The sequence below is a fragment of the Labrus bergylta genome, chromosome 5 (genome assembly GCF_963930695.1).
Source record: "Labrus bergylta chromosome 5, fLabBer1.1, whole genome shotgun sequence".
Taxonomy (NCBI): domain Eukaryota; kingdom Metazoa; phylum Chordata; class Actinopteri; order Labriformes; family Labridae; genus Labrus; species Labrus bergylta.
Genome location: NC_089199.1, coordinates 1,899,321 through 1,921,184, shown reverse-complemented (window position 1 = coordinate 1,921,184; position 21,864 = coordinate 1,899,321). Strand labels below are relative to the sequence as shown.

Genomic DNA, 21,864 nt, shown 5'->3' with positions numbered 1-21,864 from the left:
GCAGCACAGACAGACAGTCAACCTTTTCGCTGCTCAGATTTAATTACACAGAACAAGAGAACTAAGATGGATGGATATGGGACTTTCCATCAGTATGATCAGAATGGGGCCAATGAAGAAGCAACAGAAGTGTTTTTTTCCCATCATGCAGATCTAAGTGGTACCGAAACCTACAAGTTTGTCTTTGGCAAAAACCCACATAGTAATAAAGACACAGCCTTAATTTAACAAACAATGAGAGGAAGCTGTTGCACATAAAATGTGAGCAAGTTTTTTATTTGTATGGATATAATTAAATACAAAAATTGTCTTTTATAACAACAATGGGATTTATTGCATTAAAGTAGATTAAGCAAAATGAGACAGACTGTAGTTTTGTCGTATGCACACATATGCTGTTAAATCGGAAAACAAAGGAGTGCAAAGGCTGCTGTGTTTCTGTCTGTGTTTATATACAATAGAATGTGAACTGATAGCATGACTTTGTGAGTGTGTGTGAAGCCTTATTTTTAAAGTGCCTTTACAATACTACAGAGAATAAAGAGGGCAGAGCAGAGGAGCAGAGTGACAGAGAGAGTCACACCTACCCTCCATCTGATGTGTGTGGTAGTGTGTGGTGGTCTGTGTGTGCATGAGCATGCATCTTAGGGTGCAAGTCTGAAGGGGGCAGAGGGTGGGACTGGGCACCACTGAGGGTGTCAGATAAAGTGGGGACCTCAAGAACGTTGTCTGCTGAATACAGCTGCATCACCGCCCCCTCCTGGCCACCTTCCTTACTGCAAGACTGGCAGCTGCAGTGGAAGATCCTCTCCACCAACTTATCCACATGAGGAGACTCTGCACCCGGGCATTCCAGAGTAACCTGGTTACACACATGCAATTCAATATTTATACACACACACACAAAAAATGAAGCGCTTTTGTTACACACAACAAAGTCAAAGGCTTATTTGCCTCTAAATATGTTTTTTTTTGGGTTATTTTTTATTTATTTTAACACAATTTAGCTTTTTGTTTTCATGCACAATACATACATTTTGTACTACCTTTTTCTTTTTTTTTTTTGTTGATTTTCATTCTCAGCACTGTGACCTATGTGACCTTGTGTTTAATGCATGTATGCAAACTTAAAATAACTTTAAAATACGTTAATGTGAACTGTCCTGAACAGTTCTGAACTGGAGATGCCTTTGGGAGAAGAGGTGAAACATCTTCAGGATCGTCAACAAGTCCAGTTGCCTTTGGCTCAAGCTTCAAATTTACCACGACCTGGATGACTGAGAACCCCTTTACACAGACAAGTTACTTCATAATTAATCCAAACTATGTTTTGTGTCCTGCCCTGCAAAAAAAGTGATGACGTAAAAAACAAAGTTGAGTAAACTCTAGTATCTATTGACTCTTGAATTAAAAAAATATTTTGACAAAGAATATAATAGTTTTTTTTGTTCTAATTAATTTACTTTTAATGAATGAGTGAGGGAAAGTCACGCAACTATAATACTCTTTTGGTGTATGGGAGGTACTTTTATTTATTTACAAAAGGATAGTTCATGTTTTTTTCTTTCTGAGGAAGAGTTCTATTTGTTGTTATATGTAAATGCTGCTGTATGATAAGGATGATATTGTGAATGTAGTTGTATGTTGTTGTTGTTGTTGGTTCCATATCTATCAGATACTTACTACTTGTTTATTTTTCTTCTTTGCTTTTTTGAGATAAAACTTTACATTGAAGATGGAGTAAAGAGGTCTTGAGAAAAACTTAATATGGATTAAAGAGAAAATATATAAAATATTAATATCCAAAGCTCAGCGTAGCACAAGCTCTTCTCACACAACTACCCCTAAAAGTGACTTTACGGAATTAACATGATCATTCAGCAGTTTTACCAAAAATCTACCACCAGTGCCAAACCAGCGTGGAGCAGTATCCCCTTTCCTGAGAAACAACTTTGTTTTGTTTCATACTGAATTTACTTTAAAGTCTTGCAACAACAATCACAACCAGAGACATAAACATCCACTTCCAGATAATTTGAATGAAGGTGAGACTACAGATGCACTTTCCCTGGCCTTTATCTTGCAACAAAAATAGAAAGTCATTTAACTGATCTATCAGGTAACAGCAGTTCACTCCAGCGGATACAATATTTTCCACTGAAACATGAGGCAACCTCACCTGTGGTCCCACCCGCCTAGCCCAACCTGGCAGCTTTCCAAACTACATACACCTCACCACAAAGCCTTTGTTGTCGCAAGACTGGATTCCTTCAGGCTGAGAAGGACAATGAGCTCCAGAGGAATATCAAATACAGGCTTAATGTTCATTGGGAACAGCAGAAATTGTGGCAGAAAACTAATAAAAATTCCTGGGCTCGATGTTCGCCAGCGAGCAGTGATTGCCATCTTTTATGTTGGAAACTTGTGGTTTTAGTGCGAGTTCAACAAGTCGGTGTTGCTGTGTGCTTGCTACATGAGCTAATGTGCAATAACTCTTACCACTTCCCACTGTGTCTGGGCAGGCATGCAGGAGTCACAGTGCACCAGAGACTCTGTGGACTGTGGGAATGTGTTGGGGACGCTGTAGCTGAAACACTGGCCCAGGCAGGCTCTGCGAGGAGGACAGAGAGAATTATTTTCAAACAGACACAGGATGTTCATGCCTGTGGAAGAAAGAGTTTGGGATGTTTGGTAACCCCAGGCTAAACACATAATCACTTGTCCTGTTATTCATAAATGTTAGGTGAAGCCCTGGACAACTTGAATCCTGTTTGGTGACTATGTGTCCTTGTACAACTACTTTCCTTTTAAACATGGGAAGCAATGAGGAAGGGAAGGAAAGAATACATGACTGGTTTTATTTTGTGTTGTGTTCATTGATTACAGTTCATTACCCTGACATTGTCATCAACTAAGCTGTTAAAACACATCACTGACCCATAATGTTGCACCTGGTTCATTTACATAAACATGGTGGCACAAACTGCTGCTGAAACTACTCATTTGAGGAACAAATCAACTTGAAATAATCCTCAGTAAAGGTAACACTTTAGCACTGAAGTTTTATTGTCTTTGTTTGAAAAATTCCAGCATCCATGACCAGTTTCAAATATTACTTTGTAACAAAGAGGCCTGTTAATCTTTTTCAAACTTCCCATAGTTTTCTACTAAATGTTGGTTATTGGTGATAACAGGAAACACTGTCTACAACATGCAAAATAAATGTAATGTGGATTTTGAAGTAGCAGCTCTGATTCTCTGAAGGAAGCACAACACTGAGGATACATTCTATTGACTGCCACACATCGCTGGTATAGATTCACTGTTTCCAGCAGCACGGAGAGATGGTCAGACAGAGAGGGCCTTCATCCTGACCTGTTTTGAATAGAGCGAGGCTGACATCCCGTGTGCCCGACTATCTGTGTGATGTTCTTGGCTTCGCACCAGGCGCTCTTGTCAGGGAACAGCGCCAGACGGTTGATGTGTGCAGGCGGTGCCGCTGAATACAGTGCAAACAGTGCGCAGCAAATCTGAATCCTCCACATGACTGCACCTAAAGGGGCAGAAAACCACTATGTGTTCACAGCTCCATTAACCCTCGTTCTAGACAAAGCACTCAGTGAAATACAGTCACGAAATCTCCTAATTTTCATTTTTGTATGCGAGTGAGAATATGGTCTTTCTTGACTGTTCATACAAAACTGACCTTTGCATATCCCTGCATCATTGGATGACAACTTCCTGGTGTTTGGCAAGTTCACTTTTGTCCAATTACCATATTATACTATGTTGAATTATGAAAAGAGAAAAATGTATATGGATCTGAATCACCAGATAAGTTTATTCTGTTCCCAAAGAGACAATATAATGGTCTGCTCCTTATACCCACCTGACTCTAATACCAAGTCTGCCGCCCAGTGTTTCACCTTCCTCTAAAAATGCCTAAACCAGTCACGTCATTTACAACCTACAAAATCGTTTTCTCCTGCTGCTTGTAAAAAAGTGTCTTGAGGTCACCCACACAGACTTTTTTTGCACACTTTTCAGCTTATCCCTGTGCCTCTGACACCACCCACAAAAAACTATATATCCTTTAATATTGTATACAGAAAATAAAAAATAAAGAAGACTGCTGGGATGTGATTTTGTGAGGGGGGGGGGGGGGGGAGTGTTTAATAAATATCTATTTTTCCCCTCTTTTGATGAGAAACAAGTGTTTAGACTATGGACAAAGAGTGACTAAACCAAGGACTCTCAAGAGAAAAGACTGGAGTCTTGATAGGATATCTTCTTATTGAATCATAGTTGGGCTTACAGACAACAAAAAATAGTTTGCAGACGTTTTAGTCTATCTTGGACTCTCTTTGGTGCAAATGAGGCATGTGTGTTCACACGTGCACCTGTGGGTGTGAACTATCGATCCACAGTCTGGGCACCCCCTGAATATTAATGTTTCCGGGGTAACGCGTTACTGTAACTTGACGTTACTTCTATTAACATTGTTTTCCTGCATAGCCAACTTTAAATAGCTGAAGTTGCCATGTCGGAGTTTGAATTGTGTTTAAAGGCAAGCTTCGTTGGCGTCACTTAATTTTCTTAAAGGGTAGGCTAACGGGTGAAACCCCAAAACGAAGGTAGCCTCAATAAGTCTAGTAGCTCTCCTTAATCTCCCACGTTTCACTTCAACTAAGCCATATAGCTTGGTCGAAAAGAATTTCCGGATTGTTACCGGCGATTTTCCTTTTAATGGGCTACCAAGGTGGTACAGTCTGCAGCCTTCATGTCGTTAAATAGGAAAGGTACAGCAAGCCAACCCGGATAAAAATCTTAAAGTAGGGAAGAAAAAATGAGAATGTAACGTGCACCCTTTTAAAAGTGGTCATCAAGCGTAACTCTCAACAGGAGTATCCTATCAATAACGTTACTAAAGGCTACAACTAATAACACCTAATTTAAGTAGGCCTACTTTCTGATGAGCCCCAGCTGCAGGACACTTCCACCGGGACACTTACCACCTCTCATCGATCCCGGGGAAACAGCCGATTCGCACTGCGTAACGTCCTGCTGAGCAGAGTCCCCCTCACCAAAACCTGGACACGGGCCCCAAAGAACTAGAGGATGGGGCTCGTCGTCGGATATCACCGTGCACTTCAAATGAAAGGAAAGTATGAGCACTTTGTTCGTGGCGAGAATAAATCCGAGCCAAGGCTGTCATAAAACAGTTACATCATCCGGAAAGAAAAAGAAGCGTCCGTCCGGTGGGGAAGGATGGGGAGATGGCGAAGGTTGTGCGCACTATCTCATCTCCCGAGTCCATCAGCTGCAGGCCGTCCCCTCCCCTTGTTCTCTCCCCGTCCTCTGTTAAATTCCCATGTAAGTCCAATGAAAAACACTTTTCAACTTGTTGCTTTTTGTTGTAAAATTCTCTTGCAGGGGTTAAGCGCGGCTGAGCACTCATACAGGGGTCCTGCTGTGCTGGTTCTGCACGAGAGAAAACGGGGAGGGAGGGTAAAGCTGGGAAGGTTTCAAATGTTTCCCAAAGTAGGAGCGAGGCGAGAGCGCAGATCAGATTTACAGGACAAAAATGCAAATAAAACAAAGATTTTATTATTGTACACATAGGGTACGCCTTTGGCATTATAGGCTACTTGACTAACATATGGTTTTGGACTTTTAAATTAACACACTTATAACACTGTGATAGTCCATCATAAACTGGAAAACAGATGTGGGCCAATGCTCTAATTCTTTTCCCCAAAACGTTTTTCTTCAAATTAAAATCACAAGTTGAAATCATATGAAAAGCATTTTATTTAACCCTAAACTCATGACTACTTGATTTAATAAAAGCCCCCCAGTGTGTCTGAAAGGAAAACACATCCTTGTGTTGCTGAAAGACAATGTCCTTTGGGTTTGCTGACTTTTCAGCCTTAAAAATAAAATTCATCAAGGAATATTGGGCCTGCCTCAAAGGCAAATGAATATGATCCCTCTGTCAGCTAGTAAATGTTAATGTCTGTTCTTGCTTAAATCAGTAGCTTTTAGTGGATGAAAAAGTCCTCAGATCATCAAAGACATACACACACTACACAATCTAACTACGTGGAGAGCCTTAGAGTCAAAGTTATATAAAAAAGTTTATTTTAAGCAATTTAAAGTTACTTTAGTTTGACTACATTTCTGGAGCATGTATGTGTATTTTGTATTTCAGTAACAAATTGACTTTAAAAATGACCACATACCCTGAAAATCATATGGGATTATGGAGAACAATGAACTGTTATACATAAAGTTATTAAGCAGTATATTATAGGCCTTTGACTTCTTAGTGTAACTTAGCTTACGCATGAACACATCAGCATTGATAAAAACCTGAAGACATAAAAGTATAATTATCATTAATTTTTTTCACAATGTAATGTTAATAACTATTAAATCAATTAATGGATAACACATCCACCGGAGGACAGCCTTCTGATTGGTATTTTAAACTACCTCAATAAATGGTACTCATGAGCAATTTTTCAACAGTGAACAACAGTCTCAAATTGTCCAGTATAAGTATAAGTATAAGTAAGTAAGTAAGTATAGTCCTTCATGAAATTATCTGATTTCCACCCGAGGTATACTCAAGGCTTATTGGCTCCTCTGAAGGTACCATCAGAAGCAGCACACATTGCACACCTGGTCTTATAAATCAGGCCAGAAATTCACCAATAGTTCTGAGCCTTTAGATCACCAATATGATAAGGACACATTTCAATCCTAATCATGATTCATCACAAAGAATTTTCAGACAGGCACAGACAGGTATGATCTATTGTTTTTTTGGACCGTGTCACTGCCCTCCACCCCCACCCCCCAACACACCTCATTCCTGCACTCCATCCTAATCCTACCAGCGCAGCAATGCTTACAGGTGTTCAGCCTGGCTCCTGTCCATAAGCACCCATATCGGTTTCATGCTTCACTTGCAAACAAATATGTTAATGGACAGGTGACGAGTGACATGGCTCAATATCTTAAATTGCTTATTATGTGCTTGCATTGCTGAGAAAACTGTTTCTGTAGAGGAGAGGGGGAAAATGAATATGTATGCATGCACCAATGTTTTCTTTGATGTGAGAGTGTAAACCATGTGTTGTGTTCAGAGTGCAAAGTGCAGAACTCACCTGTTTGTAATAAGACCAAGCTCTGGGCCAGAAATGGCATTCCTCTGCATTCCAAGGATTGTGCTTCACCAGGGGGCTGGATAAATGTGTGTGTGCACGCTCACACAATCAATCTGTCTTCTCTCCTTGCAGGCCCATGAAACCAAACATAAGTCATCAATCACACTCCAAAGAATCTTGCCAAAAGAACACCGTTACTGAATACACAAAAAGGTAAGAGACTGCTCCTTATATGGGGACTGTATGTCACAGAAACAGATACAGTCACTGGAGAAAATATCAAATTCATGCAGTACAGAACTGCAGAGAAATGCAACTCAGTGCAAATTCTTTCAGTGAAGATCAGAGTGGGTTACTTTCTTGTTTTCAGAAAAAGAACCCACTCAATCATGCATGGAAACAAAGAAACTAAATAATAATCACAAATGAACTAAAACACACATTCTTAAACAGCTCCTTCAACACTAGCATTACCCTGCAACAAACTGTATTTTCTTTCTTCCATCATTCTATGAAACTTTCATAGAACTAACAGGGTTGCAGATGCTGAACCTGGCCCTCATTCCAAAACAGCAGGAGTTCGACTCTCCCTGCTCATTAACACACAAATTTACCTCCCACCCCCAAAACCACATTTCATTCTTCTCAAACATGCACACAGAAGAAAACAGAGACAAAAAAAAGAGAGTGTCTTTTCTCGATCACTTTATTAAATATACATATATCGACTGCCCTTTGATAAACACAATTTGGGCATGGTGGGATTTAAGTGCCAAGACAGAAATGAGCTGCAAAACATGACAGGAAAACAGACGAGCACCTTCATGGCAAACTCTCGTCATCTTTCATCCTTCACTGCTGGTCCTGTGAAGAAAAGTACAAAAAAAAATGTGGCTTCATGTGTGTCAGAAACCTGAAACAAACATGTTACCATCTGTACCTACCTTAGCCATGTGGCCATGTATGAGATATGGTGATCTAAAGTCATGTTGGCAGTTGGAGTAGCCCATGCCCAGTCCCAACCCTGAACCCAATGACATGGGCCATGTGCGACCTGGTGAAGAGAAACATGCACCCATGAATGACATTTTGAATTAGTGCATTTTGTAGTTTATGATGTGAAAATGTACTTACGTTTAAAGAGAAGGACGGAGAACACAACACCCACACCAAGGCCCGTTACTGCACGGAGGAAGAAGAAAAAAAAGGAAGTTTGACTGATGTGATTAAACTACACATCCAAAACATTTGACATAAGTACTGAGGTAATGTGATCATGTCTCATCCAGTATAAAACACACAGATGTAAATCTGTTGTAATGAGGTCAGTGGGGTGCCTCTATTATGTTTGATGCAAGAGTTGGCAAAAAGCACAAGTCAGCAAGACATTGCTCATTAGGAAAAGAGAGGGAGAAAAAGAGCAGCGAGAGCACAAACCTCTAACGAAGAACGAAAACAGTAAAAGGGGTGCGAGAGAGGGGGAAAAGAGGAACAACAGTATCAATGAGGTGGGAGGCGGGAGAGGTGCAGGGTCAAAGAGCGCACATAGGTAAGTGAATGTCAACCCAAATGTTGACCCAGTACGGAAAAGTTGAAGGTCAGTCAGTGGCACAGAAGTTGGCCAAATTGTTAGAAGTGTTCAGACCAGAGCAGGATTTCGAGGAGGAATGTGTTTGTGCGTTTAACTCCACCTTGCTGCAGGCCACAGCACACCCAACAGCAGCCCAGCCAGCACAGAAAACACATAAAAAAACAGCCATTTGGGCCCCTCTGACTTTTAATTGGATTCAGGGAGCTATGCAGCATGACCAATTTTTCTGAACCAGAACCCTCAGAGTGTTCTCTATTACACAACCTATAAATGTCAAACAAGACCACAAAACACACCACATGCTCATATTAGAAGCACAGATCAACAACTTATTCATGTCCTTTGCATCAATGTCAAGCTAAGATGTACTTAGATTTAAAGTTCACCGTCTGTGGCATTCTTTGCTCCTTTTCCAGAGCCTCTGGATTCCCACAGAGAGTAATGCAGGGAAAGCATTGGCAAAATACGAAGGCAGATCAGTATGTTATTTTGGCATCTATTCTCTTTGTCTGGACATCTCAAAGGGATTGATTATAACAAAAACATTTGTGCTGGAGCAGAATAAAATGTATAACCCATAAGCCAGAAAATACTCTGTAAAAAGTAATAAAATGGAAATTGTGTTGTAATTCGGTTTTGAATTATTTCTAGTTTTTTGTTTTTCTGGAAAAGGCATCAAATAAAAAATATTTATTTTCAATCACAGGGATTATGTGAATTTAATTCAAAACACATCTAAAGCCCACTTACAGACTTATCATTTTGAGTTTTAAGCCATGATAGGATTGTAGTCCTTGGGATCAATTACAGATTCTAACTGAATTTTCTCAACAAGTTGTAACTGTTTAATGGACTCCCGAGAGATTTGGTACACATGACAATGCCCTCAATACCCACAGATCAGGTCAAACTTTCATTTTCTGCAATACTCTGGTTAATGAAATATTTTCAAATCTCATAATATTCCCATCATTCTCCACTCTAGTTTGATTTATGCGCTAAATAGCAATTGTTAGCCCTCTAAAATACTATACTGTGGTGAGCATTGTTAACATTGTACTTGCTAAACACAAGCCCTTCAGCTTTGTGAGTATGTTTCAAACTGAGGGTTGTTATGCTTAAAAAAATAATCAGGTGGTGTGTGACTGTCAGAAGACACAAGGGGATTGTTCACGCTCAAATTCATCTTGAAAAGCAGCTGTCATATATACAACACATGTTGTATTATAGGGCAGTAAGGGTAACGTAACGCTTTAGTCAGCCATTCATAGATTTTCACTTGGTCTTACGATCTGGGCCAAGAACAAACAAAAAGACTGCTAGAGAGAAAAATATCACCCCCCCTTTTAGAAATTATGTTTGACATTAAAACAATTAAATCAGGTCTTCACCATTTCTTAAAGAAATGTGTCTTTTTGCACTTTGCTAAGATATAATGGCTCGATTGGAATCATTTCAAACTTGTTTCTTGAAACAAGCTATAAGGACACTGAAAAAAAAGGTCCACCAGGTTGACCATAGAACAAATATAAACACAGAATATTTCAACAACAATGTGATTGGTATTTTAATCAACAGAAAAAAAACAAGTCTGTAGTGAAGAAGTATTCCCTAAACACATTTGAATACAGACTGTTGGTTACTGTAATGAAGAGATGTGCTGGAGTGTCTCCCTCCTTACTTTTATCCTGCAACATTTCTCTGGCTACTAGAGATATCTTAGCAAAGTTGGCTGTAAGCTGCTCTGGGTGAGCTAAAATATATGCCACGAAGCAGATGTTTTTCCTCAAAGCAAGAAACATATTTATTTATTATACTGAAGTTGACGTCATTAAGTGCGTTTTGGGACAGATTGTTTGCCAGTCTGAGTATTTGAGTGCAGAACAAACACAGTTTGAAGTAGCACAGATAAATTCCTGTATGAAGACCCAATGGCATTCTGACTAGCACTGTCAGGCGGGCTGTGAAGCCCAGAGCCTGATGGATGAAAACAAAACATCTAAAGGCTTTTTTCAATATAACAGTCTTGAAGAAATACCATGTATTGTTAAATAACAGATGGTTTCAGCAGTTATTCAAACATGGCCGTTTCAAATAGTAAGGTATAGTGGTCTTCTTTTGCCCCTAAGAATCTGACGGTTTCAATTGTGGCATTTTTGTTGTTTTTAGACTCAGGATACAGCATGAAAAGTGACACTTATTAAACAGATGAATCCATAGATACTTTGTAAATATTAATGGACGACGCCTAAGTGACGTAACCCATCTGTTACTGCATGCTCCATGCTGGAAATGCTGTCTCAACCTAACTTAAAAGGGGCTATATGTAACTTTCAAAAATACTGTGTATGTAGCGATACCGCAGTCCGTTAGGTGAACTGCACCAGTAACCTGTTGCTCGCTCTCCCTCGCGTGCTCGTCATACATGCTCGTACGTACACAAACGAGCATCATCATCGGCCGCGAAACACTGGATATTTACCGGCATAATGTTTACAGAGGAGGTAAGAGGTCATACACATGTGAAAGTCTGTGAAGGAGTCTGTGTGTCTGTATTCATTCTCCATCCTACAAACGACAGTCTCTGCAGGCACTGGCTGAGACCGGGAGTGTGTGATGATTTTGATAGAAGTGTGTGGAAGACGGCCTCTGGCTGTGGAGGTGAAGACCGGGAGTGTGTGATGATTTTGTACTGTTGATCTCTGTAAGCGGAGCGGAGTGAGGAGGACGTTGAGGACATGCATAAAATGCGGAAAATACGACCTGGGGAAACTTTTTATACAGGCAACACAGATAGACAGTGAACATCTACTGTTTCACATCAGGTAACCGTTCGCTTATTAATGGGCGATAAAAAACGATTTATACATTTAAATCCCAATATAATGGTAGAGGAAACACTGATTTACTTCCTGCTGTAAAAACAGGCCTTTTTAAATGCTTCAGCAGCCAGCCTCAAGCAGACACTCAACGAAGTGCAGGGTTTTCACTTCCACAATGGTTTTTTTTTTCCAACACCGGAGGTTTGCCGCTTCCTAGATCAGTTTTAAGATGTTTGTGCGAATACATTAGCCTACCATTACCTATGTGGCAAATAATGGTGACTTAAGTATTATCAGAACAATGTGTACATGTATCAGAGATCAAAAAGTATTTCAGACTGTATATAGGTGGATGTTTTTGTCTCTAATTTCTTGTTGCCAGAACAGTTGATTGCTCGAATCCAAAAATGAATGCTGATAACTGTTGAAGTTATTGGCATTTTTATCAGGCTCAATGTGGAGTTAATGTTCCTCTTCCAGAAACAGTTCCTTCAGGGAGGATATATGATAACATTTCATTCTAGACCTACATTACCAATTGTATACAGTAATACAGTTTACAGCTGAATCCGTCTGATAAGAGAAAGAACAAAAGTTTAATGAAAGAAAACTAATTTGTGACACCAGTTATATTGGAAAACTGTTCAAAATGTAGAGTGGGGGGAAACAGTTGTTTGCCAAGCTGAGACCTAGCAGAGAAATCATAAGGTCATCATATTAATCAAGGTGTGGAAAGAGTTTTCAAATGTTTCTATGATGGCGGTCTGAGTTGAATTTTAACTCTGTCTACAATGGAGAGGCTTCTGTTTATCCCAGTATTTTTTACCCTGTGTGTTTTCATTTACAAAAATCTCGTTGAGACCATGGTTGAGACATGTTGTAGTTTTACGGGTTAGAAAATGAATAACTCTGGAGCAGTACAGTAATGCTGAGTAATGCTGTTTAACAGTAAAATGTAAATTCCAGTTGTGGATGATGGCGAGAGGGCAGAAGATAATTCAGCATGGTGTAAGAAAATTAAGTTTAAGGGCAGGCTGAATGTAGGACGGCTATACAGAATGTGCTATCCTTCACTGATGATACTTTCTATTCTCTGTTGCTCTCAAAATTACTTTTCACTAGCCTACACGAAGCTCAGCTTAATCCCAATGTAATAAATATCACAACTTCCTCTTGAAATATCCAACAGGTAGCGGTATTTTTATGTATTAAGCGTACAAGTGGTCATTGACCTCCATCCCAGCTTTGTCACAAAGATGTCCCGTAGAAAAGCATGTCGCCTGCAGTCCAGACCTATGACGCAGCAAATTAACAAGGTACAATTTCCTGCACAATAACTTTCTTGTGACCACGTAATATATCTACTGAAAATGTATGAAAATATCCTAACCTGTTTTCACGACTGTATCAGCAAGGCAGCGGTCCCATTTCCGTCCATGCTCGTCCGCCATGTTTTCAACTCTCGGGGATGTTTGTCAAGTTATCGCGAGAGCAATGGCAGTTCACGTTCATTTTGGCCACCCCCTTAACTGATTCAAATTTAACCGCAAAATACACACATTTAATTATGAATCAGTAAAATCACATTTAACTAAACATTATGATTTTCTATTAGTGCTTGTTCTTTAATTTTGATCAAACAGGAGTGTGATGAAAGTGTTATTGTTTAAACTGTTGTTTTATTTATTTTGTCGTTAAGAATGCCCGTTGCCATGGCAGCGCCCGTTGTTCACATTTAGTTAGCCGAGTCCTGAATCTGCAGCTCGTACTTTCTGCTCATTTTAAGACTTATTTAAACGTGAACACGAGGATCCACGAGGCCGCAGGATGGTGAGAAAAGCTCTCCTTCAAACGATAAGTCACAGAGAATCACAGATATGTCATATGTTTATGTTCGTGTCGATGTGTTTATTTTTTTCCAGCCGCCGAAAGCTAAAGACAAGAAGAAGGGGAAGCAGTCCGCGGTGGTGGACGGACTTTCAACCAAAGAGATGTCCAAAGATCAGGTCAGAGCTGCTGCATGCTAAGCTAACATCTTCTTCGTTAGGTTTTAAAGAGTAACTAAACCCTAAAACCACTTTTTTCACCTACAAACCTCTGTATTTGAGTATTAAGTAGTGCTATGGATCAATCCAAGTCCCAATCTCGACATTTTTGAGTACAAAGTATTGAAATTTGAAATATTGTGTTAGAAATGTGCAGAGTGTCTGCCCTTCCGTTTGAAAAACTCTAACGGCTGTGTAGCGTACATTATGACGTAGGAGTAAAGCCCCACATCACCAACCTATAAAAGCCTCGTCACCCGACTCGGCGAACTGTGGGGAGTCAAGTGTGTGTGTTTATTTGTGTGTGTCGGGCAAACATTGTATCATGTTCCGGCTGATAACGGCGCGATAGGAATGAGTGGGCGAGTTTACCCCCCCTCTCGAAGTTGATACATTCTCCTGCTTATTCTGCTCCGGTCCCCGGCATCATAACGTGCCTCTCGCACACAACTGCCGAACACACACACTCACCTCGTACTCTCTCTCCTCACTCTCTGCCCCACCCCCACACATGCGCACTGAGCCCTGAGCCTGAGCCACTGTGTGTGTGGGGCAAACATTGTATCATGTTGCGGCTGATAACGGCGCGAAGGAGTGAGTGGGCGAGTTTACCCCCCGCCCCCCTTTAAATTCCAGGGTAGAGCAGTACAGCTGAAAATATGGGGTTTAGTTACCTTAGGCGGTTGGCATCCAAAGAGTGGCATTACCGCCACCCTCTGGATTTAAGGTATTTTACCTGCTCCTTTGTGAGTGTCTCCAAAGAACATCTGATATGAATTGACGCTTCATGAATAAAGATGGATTGATATTGAAGATTGCATATTTCTCTCTTCTTGTCTCGCAGGCCTATAAGGTAACAGGTGATGCGTTTGAGGATCCTGAATGTTCATGTGTGCGTGTGTTAGTCGAAGGTTCATGTCGGGATGATTCCCCTAAAGAAAACTCGTAGTCGATGATTTGTCTTTATCGAATCCCTGCAGATCTAAACCGCCTATTTGATTTTATTCACTGCAGCTGTAGTATTTATTGTTCAGCAATATTGTGAAAATACTCCAAAATGTCTGATTGGACTTCTCCATATTCAAGCGTTTTTGTTTTTGCTCCGTCAGCTGTGGGACCACATGATCAGCCTCCGGGAGGAGCTGGACAGAGTGCGGGAGGAGAAGATCTACTTCCAGCTGGAGAGGGACAAGGCCCAGGCCGTCTATGACATCAGGGGGCGGACCCTGGAGCAGGCCAAGGCCAAGCTGAGGATCACACAGCGGGAGAAAGAGGAGGCAGAGGAGCGCCGGCGGGTGGAGATCACTGTGAGCTGCACAAACACACCTGTAGCAGAAACCATTTGATAAAGTGGCAGAGAGTCAGAGGCGGAGTTTTTATTTTATTTTAGAGTATAAACAGGTAAGCAGCAGATTTGTTCAGCCTGCAGCCGATAAACAGGATGTAATGTCTGAAACAAACTCAAAGATGAGTCCAAAGTAATATCCACCTTATGACATCACACATTGACCTTGTGACATCACACTTTGAGCTGTTTGACCTCACTTTGGGATCCTTAACCACTTCCTGTTTCTGTGCTTAACTTCATGTCCAAACATTCACTCTACAGGAAGGGCCTTACTGTACTTCATAATAAAAGCACACAGCAAGTAAAGTACTCTCGGCTTAAGACAGTACAAAATTTCAAAATAAAAGCCTAACAAGTTTTATTTTGAAATGCAAAATAATGGGATTTCAAACATGCGATTAATCACGATTAACTGTTGAAATTCAGGGTTGTTTAGCAGCCCTCATTTTTTTAGATTGTGTCTTTTAAGACACAGGGTTGGGCGCAGATAGCTTATCTGTTATGACATGCCCCCCTGTATGGAGGCAATCATATTCAGTGCAGCGACCGTTAGTTCAGATGCAAATCTCGGCTTGAAGGATGCATTTTTTTAGTATTTTTGAAGATTTATTTTTGGGCTTTTTGTGCCTACAATGGAGAGATAGGACAGTGGATAGAGTTGGAAATCAGGGAGAGAGAGTGGGGAATGACATGCGGTAAAGAGGCCACAGGTGGGATGTGAACCCGGGCCGCCCGCTTGAGACTCCATACATGGGGCGTGCGCACTAACCACTGCGCCACCAGTGCCTGGTTGTAGGCAATGTTGAAGAGGTGAGTTTTGAGGGATTTCTTGAAGGAGGTGAGTGTGGGGTAGTCTCTTATGTTTTTTGGGAGTGAGTTCCAGAGGGTCGGAGCTGCAATGGAGAAGGCCCCCCCAGGACGGATAGTTTGTCCTGCAGGGGGGGGGGACAGGAGGTTTGCATCTGCAGACCTGAGAGTGTGGGTGGGAGTGTTCTGGTGGAGGAGCTCAGACAGGTAGGTGGGAGCCAGGTTGTGAAGGGCTTTGAAGGTGATGATGAGGAGCTTGAAGTTGATACGCTGGGGGTTGGGGAGCCAGTGGAGGTCATGAAGAACGGGGTGATGTGGTCTCTGGTGCGGGAGTGTGTGAGGAGACGGGCTGCAGAGTTTTGAATGTATTGGAGTTTCTTGAGTGAGTGTGATGGTGATCCGTAGAGGAGACTTTTGCAGTAGTCTAATCTGGAGGTGATGAATGCGTGGGTGAGGGTCTTGGCAGCTGAAAATGAGAGTGGTGGGCGATGTTTCTGAGGTGGAAAAAGGCTGTTTTGGTGATGTGTTTGTCGTAGGAGAGGGTTTGGTCCAAGGTTACGGATGTGGGGGGAAGGCAGCACTGTAGAGCCATCGATGGTGAGGGAGAAATTGTTGGTGGATTTGATGAGGGATTTGGGGCCGATGATCATGACTTCATTTTAAAAAAGGGTGTGTTGAACGTCACATCTGAACTCGTGTGCGTGTGACCGCTGCCCCCCTTCAGACGCAGAAGCAGGAGCTGAAGAACCTCCTGTCCGAACAGCACAGCACCGTGTCAGGCCTGAAGATGGACGCCTTCACGGCCGCCTCGCTGATCCAGAACCAGAACGCAGAGACGGAGCTGGGGCTGCAGGGAGAGGTGCACAGCCTGCAGGCCAGTTACAGGAAGAAAATGTTCCATAACGAAACCTGCATCAAGGAGCTCAAAATGGTGAGGCGGCGTTCGTTTTCACACTTTGGGTTTTTTTTGTGTTGTGTTTTATTTTTTATTTTTCTCTCTCTTCGTGTCCCAACAGAAGCAGCAGGTGGAGCAGTTGCAGCTGAATAACGAATACGACAGGAAATTCAGAGGTGAACTATAACATACAGTCTGAGCTCAAAACAAAGCCCAGCCCCTCTCTCTCTCTCTCTCTTTTCACAATCCCCTGTGCTGTTCTCCACACAGACATGGCGGTGAAATTTGAGGATAAAATGCATTCGGTGTGGGAAGAACACAAGGCAAAGAAGAGTGCTGCGATCCTGGAGGTAGATGAGCGAGCGAAAAGCAGCATAACGACCATGCTGGAGGATCACCAAGAAGTTATGCAACACCACAAGGGATTATTAGCCGAGGCTAAAAAAAATTATTTCGAGCAGCTGCAAGACAAGGTGACACCTACGCAGCACGCCACATGAGATTCAGGGTGTGTCTCATGTCTCTTTTTTATTGTTTCCTTGCTCCTTGCTCCAACCCAAAGTTGTTGACTGTCTGTTGTCAAAGTGTCTTATTTCAGCAGCGAGGAGCGAGGAAACATGAGACCAGCCCTCCCGGAAGACTTTTTACTGACAGACACGCCCCCTTATCAAATATCACTCATTGATTGGACGTTGCAGTAGTGTTGTAGTCAAGACCACAGTAACCGAGACCTAAGACATAGTCGAGACCAGAGAGTTCTGAGACCGAGTCAAGACCAAGACATACTCGAGACCAAAGAGCTCTGAGACCGAGTCAAGACCAAGACTTTTAGGGATCGAGACCGAGTCAAGACAAAGACCATAAATATCACTGAAACATCATCTTGTGTTCAGGGGGCGTGTCCCTCACTTAGACCGTAACACCGGGAAGGTTGTGGCCATAACCGGGGGACAAAAATCTAACTATAAATGAATTGAAGTTATTTATTCTTTTAGAAAGAGACGTTTTCCTTCTAATCTCAGTAATGACATTGGAAAAACAGCCGGTCAGTGGTGATTTAAAATCCAGAGTCCGCCGAGTCAGAGACCGAGACAAAATCGAGTTAAAATGCTTTCGATTCTGAAACGAGACCGAGACCTTCATAAAGTTGATTGGATGTAAGCCTAGACTTTTGGAATGACCATGAGGCCCCCGCCTGCGCCTGACGATCTGAGGCTGCCCGCTGTCTTAGAAGGGTTCTGTAACATGGCTTGGAGCCGGAGTGATACGTCAGTCTGTTGTAAAAGTAATGTGAAGCTTTGTTTGTGTGTGTGTGTGTGTGTGGTCCTGCAGGAAGAAATGGTGGAGTTGAAGAAGAAGCTGGCGAGAGAGGACAGGAAGCTAGCAGCAGCCGTGCAGGAGAACAAACGTCTGCAGACGTCTGTGCAAGAGTCCAAACAGAGGCTTCCCCAGCTAAAGAAACAGCTGGAAGAACACGAGAAGGACAAGACCAAGATGTTGGTACGTTCACGGCACACTGTGCAAATATTCTTTCAGAAGAAATAAATCTGATATCTGTTCAAGTTCAAAGTAGTCTCCGGCTTCCTATGCGGTCTATAGGCTACTTAGAGTACTGACTATGTTTGAGTTATTTCTGCACACCTGTGTCCACTGTCACCTGCTGCAGTTATTAACTTAGTTCTACAGTTAAAGGTCACATATCCTCCTCCTCTTCAACCAGTTTAAATAAGTCTCAGAGCTCCTCAAAACATGTGCGAGAAGTTTCTTGTTCTAAATCCACTCTGATCCTGTATTTGATCATTGTCTATAAACCCCTTTGTTTCAGCCCTGCTCAGAACAGGCTGTTTCTGTGTCTGTACCTTTAAATATGTAAATGAGCGGTGTCTGACCACACCCCCTCTCTGGAAGGGCTTGGGTGTCTCTGGCTTTCTCGCTCCATGTCCTATTGTTTACAGTGAGAAGGCAGACTCAGAGGGCAGAACAAACACCTAGCTGTGGGAGTGTCACCCGCCTGGGGGAGGGGCTACTGCCCTTTTTGATGTCATGAAGGGAAAATCTCCAAATGGCCTGTTTGAGCACACATTTTCTGAAAAGTGGAGCAGGCAAAAGACAGAGGATGGACTTTTCTCATCATTGGGGGGTTTGTAGACAGACTAGGGACACTTATTAGAGTTAGAGAAACATGGTGAAGAGGATTTTACAGAGTATGTGACCTTTTAAATGAGAGCACACAGAATGATTTGTTTCACTTTTTACAACAACTTAAAAAGCTTATACTGGTTTGAAGAAATCCCTCACACTGCTGCTGATGTGTCTGACAGAAATCCAGAGCCCGAGTGAAGGTCATCGAAAAGGAGCTGAGTGATCTGGGCATGGAGCACATGCTGCTGAAGCAGGACGTTGAGGAGGTAACCAGCTCACATCTCCAGTTTTCCCTTCGCTCCGCCCGCCAGGTTTCTGTAAAGGGAGTGTTTTTGTTTTTTCCGGCAGGTAAAGCAGGAGCGCGACAAGCTGCTGAAGAAAAAGAAGGAGGCCATCCAGGACGCGCAGCAGCAGTGCGCACTGAAGGAGATGGTGCTGGAGAGGAAGGTGGCAGCACTGAAGGAAACTCTGGAGACGAAGGAGGCTCAGCTCTGCGCTGTACTCGCCGCCTCCAACATCGACCAAACTGCGGCCAGCAGCGCTGCGAAAAAACTTGAGGTACGGTTTCAAACTTACGTTTCTACCTGTGTCCAAATATAAGAGTACCACAAGGCTCTGTGCTGGGTCGCTCGCTATTTAAAGTCTACATGAGCCACCAAGCGGTCCGGTTCAGGACACAAAGAGACAGCAGCTGAAACTAACTCAAACGTCTGATTGTTCTTCTTCTCCTGCTTGTAGAAAATTATGGAGTCCAAAAGTCTCACCATCAGCGCCGAAAAGGGGAAATTGGCTCGAGACTGTGAGGTCAGTAGACAGATTCTCATGGATTATTCAGAGACAATCGCTCATTGAATGTGTTGATGACATGAACGTGTGACCTGCAGGAATACGACAAGCTGCTGCAGCGCTCCAAAGAGAGTCTGAAGGCTCTCGGTGTCCCTCTGTACAACTTTCCCTTCAAAACCTCGGGTCAGATCCTCAGAGGACGGACTCGGGTTCAGAAATCTCCCTCAGCTGTCGCTAAAATCTGACCTCTTGCGGGTGTGTGAGGTCCTCACTCACCTGCTCCACCTGCACTACTCGCCCTGTCCATCTGTTATTATCTGACGGCGTGCTGTCCATAACTACTGTGAAGTGGAAAAGAATTTCCCCTTGGGGACTATAAACTAAAGTCTAATGTCTTCGACCTCACTCTCTTTTCATGATTCCTCACAGACCAGCGGGAGATCGCCTGCAGTTTACAGACGTCTGCTGCACGTATTTAAAAAGTAAAAGACGTTCTGATCTTCTTCATCGTGTTGCAGTGAACTTGTGTTTTCTTTATCATGCTTCTGCTGACGTCTCTTTTTGTAAATCAGTGGTTAACTGGTGGAGCCTCGGTGTTCTGCCTGCTCCACTTTTTAGAAAATGTGTGCTCAAACAGGCCGTTTGGAGAGTTTCCCTTCATTTCCACATCCCGAGGTTCACACGGGTCCTTAAGGGAGACTCCGGTCTTTGTGGTGTGAATGACTTCAGTCAGAGAATGGTTTCAAAAAGTTCAGAAAATGTATTGAAAAGACTTCAAAAGATATTTAAAATTCAAATACAAAACAGTAAAAATATGAAAAGTAAAATACAAAAACAAAAGTTTAAACCCGAGAGTGTAGACACTTGAGGTTTTAAAAGATCTCGGACTCAGAGACTAATTCCCAAAACAGGAATTTAAAAGTCAGAGTGATGTGGAGCCCTTTAGAAAAAGTAAAAGAGAGCCTCGATCAGCTTTTCTACAGCATTTTTATAGCCAAACTGTCTCTTTTTTCCAAGATTCTGTAAAACCTCAACAATGTAGATTCGCAGAAACGTGATACATCTGCGAGTACGAATGTGGTTTTGCTGAAAGTATGGCACACTTATCCTGACCTCACAGGTGCATAGGCACCGCGGATGATTGACAGGATATGGAAAATCAAAAAAAAAAGTAGTTATGACTATATGACATGTGAATTAATGATAAAAGAAAAACAACATGGATTTCTTTGCTTTGCAGACTGCCTCAATGAGACTTCATAATGAGAGTACACAAAGTAAGGGAAGCGTTAAGGCTGAAGAGAGAGGCACATTTAGCTGACTCTTCTTCAGGTTCATCCTGTCACAGGTGATGATGTGCAGGGTTAGAGAGTCGGGATCCGCTACTCACCTCCAGCTCGGTCAGACCTCTGCTGGAAGCTGATGGCCGATGTCTGAGTTCATGGGAAAGTCGACGTTGTTGTGGCTATAGTACAGATAACTGGTATTAACCTATTAGCAGCTTGATATAACCTAATAGTATTAGGGACTCATTCACCAGGCATTCACCAGGCACCTGGTAGGCCTATTGCTATTTACCCAAGCACCTAATTTACAGTGAATGATCCTTTTACAATTTCTATTTTATTTTAATTGCATTAATCACGAGGGATATCTAACTTAAAACTGTTGGTGTCAGTTACTCTGTGAAAAGGTCTGAAATCACAAACATTATCTCATTTATAAAGAAATCTCAGCTCACAGCTTTATCATCACAGAATCCTAATTAGTTTTGATATTTTTTAGTGCTTATTTACTTTATATTTAATATTATATTGTGTTTTTTGCTAATATTGTGTGTTTGGACAACCTGCTGCTGTAACGCCACAATTTCCCAGTTTGGGATCAATAAACTAATTCTATTCTATTCTATTCAAGGTGTTAAATGTGATCATGACAATGATCTTTTGTTTTTCTTTCTTTTTTTTGAAAAATGTGCGACATCTTCAGCAACAACTGCATCTCTAAATGATTAATCATTAAAATCTTAAAGTATGAAACCATAAAGCCTAATCTATCTGAGTGTTCATATTGCCATATGGTAAAAGATTAAATAGAACTAAATTCAATAGAGATCTAAAATAAATATAGGCCTATATAATCATTTAAACAAACCATTAAACTGTTGTAAAAATGAAACAGAAAGCCCTCTCTGTATCGTATTTAGCCTATTTATGTATTTATTTACACTTTACAAACGATGACTTAAAATCAGTA

The 21,864-nt window shown here is 41.8% G+C and overlaps 3 protein-coding genes across 5 annotated transcripts; 1 reads left to right on the top strand and 2 right to left on the bottom strand.

The window, feature by feature from the left end:
* Positions 1-255: 255 nt before the first annotated feature.
* Positions 256-5,492, bottom strand: nbl1 (NBL1, DAN family BMP antagonist). Its single transcript, XM_020657820.3, has 4 exons — positions 5,013-5,492; positions 3,376-3,553; positions 2,500-2,611; positions 256-862 (listed from the first exon to the last, which is right to left on the bottom strand). Exons 1-4 carry the CDS (start codon positions 5,020-5,022, stop codon positions 584-586), a joined length of 579 nt encoding a protein of 192 aa, XP_020513476.1. The 5' UTR covers positions 5,023-5,492; the 3' UTR covers positions 256-583.
* On the top strand, positions 5,307-21,519 carry LOC110002243 (dynein regulatory complex subunit 4). Of its 3 annotated transcripts, XM_065954529.1 has the most exons (12): positions 5,307-5,373; positions 7,305-7,385; positions 13,508-13,591; positions 14,740-14,937; positions 16,510-16,716; positions 16,802-16,856; positions 16,951-17,153; positions 18,013-18,180; positions 19,002-19,088; positions 19,171-19,380; positions 19,561-19,626; positions 19,707-21,519. In XM_065954529.1, the coding sequence occupies exons 3-12, from the start codon at positions 13,577-13,579 to the stop codon at positions 19,851-19,853; spliced, it is 1,356 nt and encodes a 451-aa protein (XP_065810601.1). In that variant the 5' UTR covers positions 5,307-5,373; positions 7,305-7,385; positions 13,508-13,576; the 3' UTR covers positions 19,854-21,519. The 3 variants fall into 3 exon arrangements, with proteins under 3 accessions (XP_065810601.1, XP_020513474.2, XP_065810600.1); XM_020657818.3 differs by lacking the exons at positions 5,307-5,373; positions 7,305-7,385 and adding an exon at positions 13,229-13,415; XM_065954528.1 differs by lacking the exons at positions 5,307-5,373; positions 7,305-7,385; positions 13,508-13,591 and adding an exon at positions 14,320-14,483.
* Positions 7,861-13,099, bottom strand: LOC110002246 (mitochondrial contact site and cristae organizing system subunit 10). The gene is made up of 4 exons (XM_020657821.2): positions 12,976-13,099; positions 8,307-8,354; positions 8,117-8,226; positions 7,861-8,036 (listed from the first exon to the last, which is right to left on the bottom strand). Exons 1-4 carry the CDS (start codon positions 13,034-13,036, stop codon positions 8,025-8,027), a joined length of 231 nt encoding a protein of 76 aa, XP_020513477.1. The 5' UTR covers positions 13,037-13,099; the 3' UTR covers positions 7,861-8,024.
* Positions 21,520-21,864: the final 345 nt, after the last annotated feature.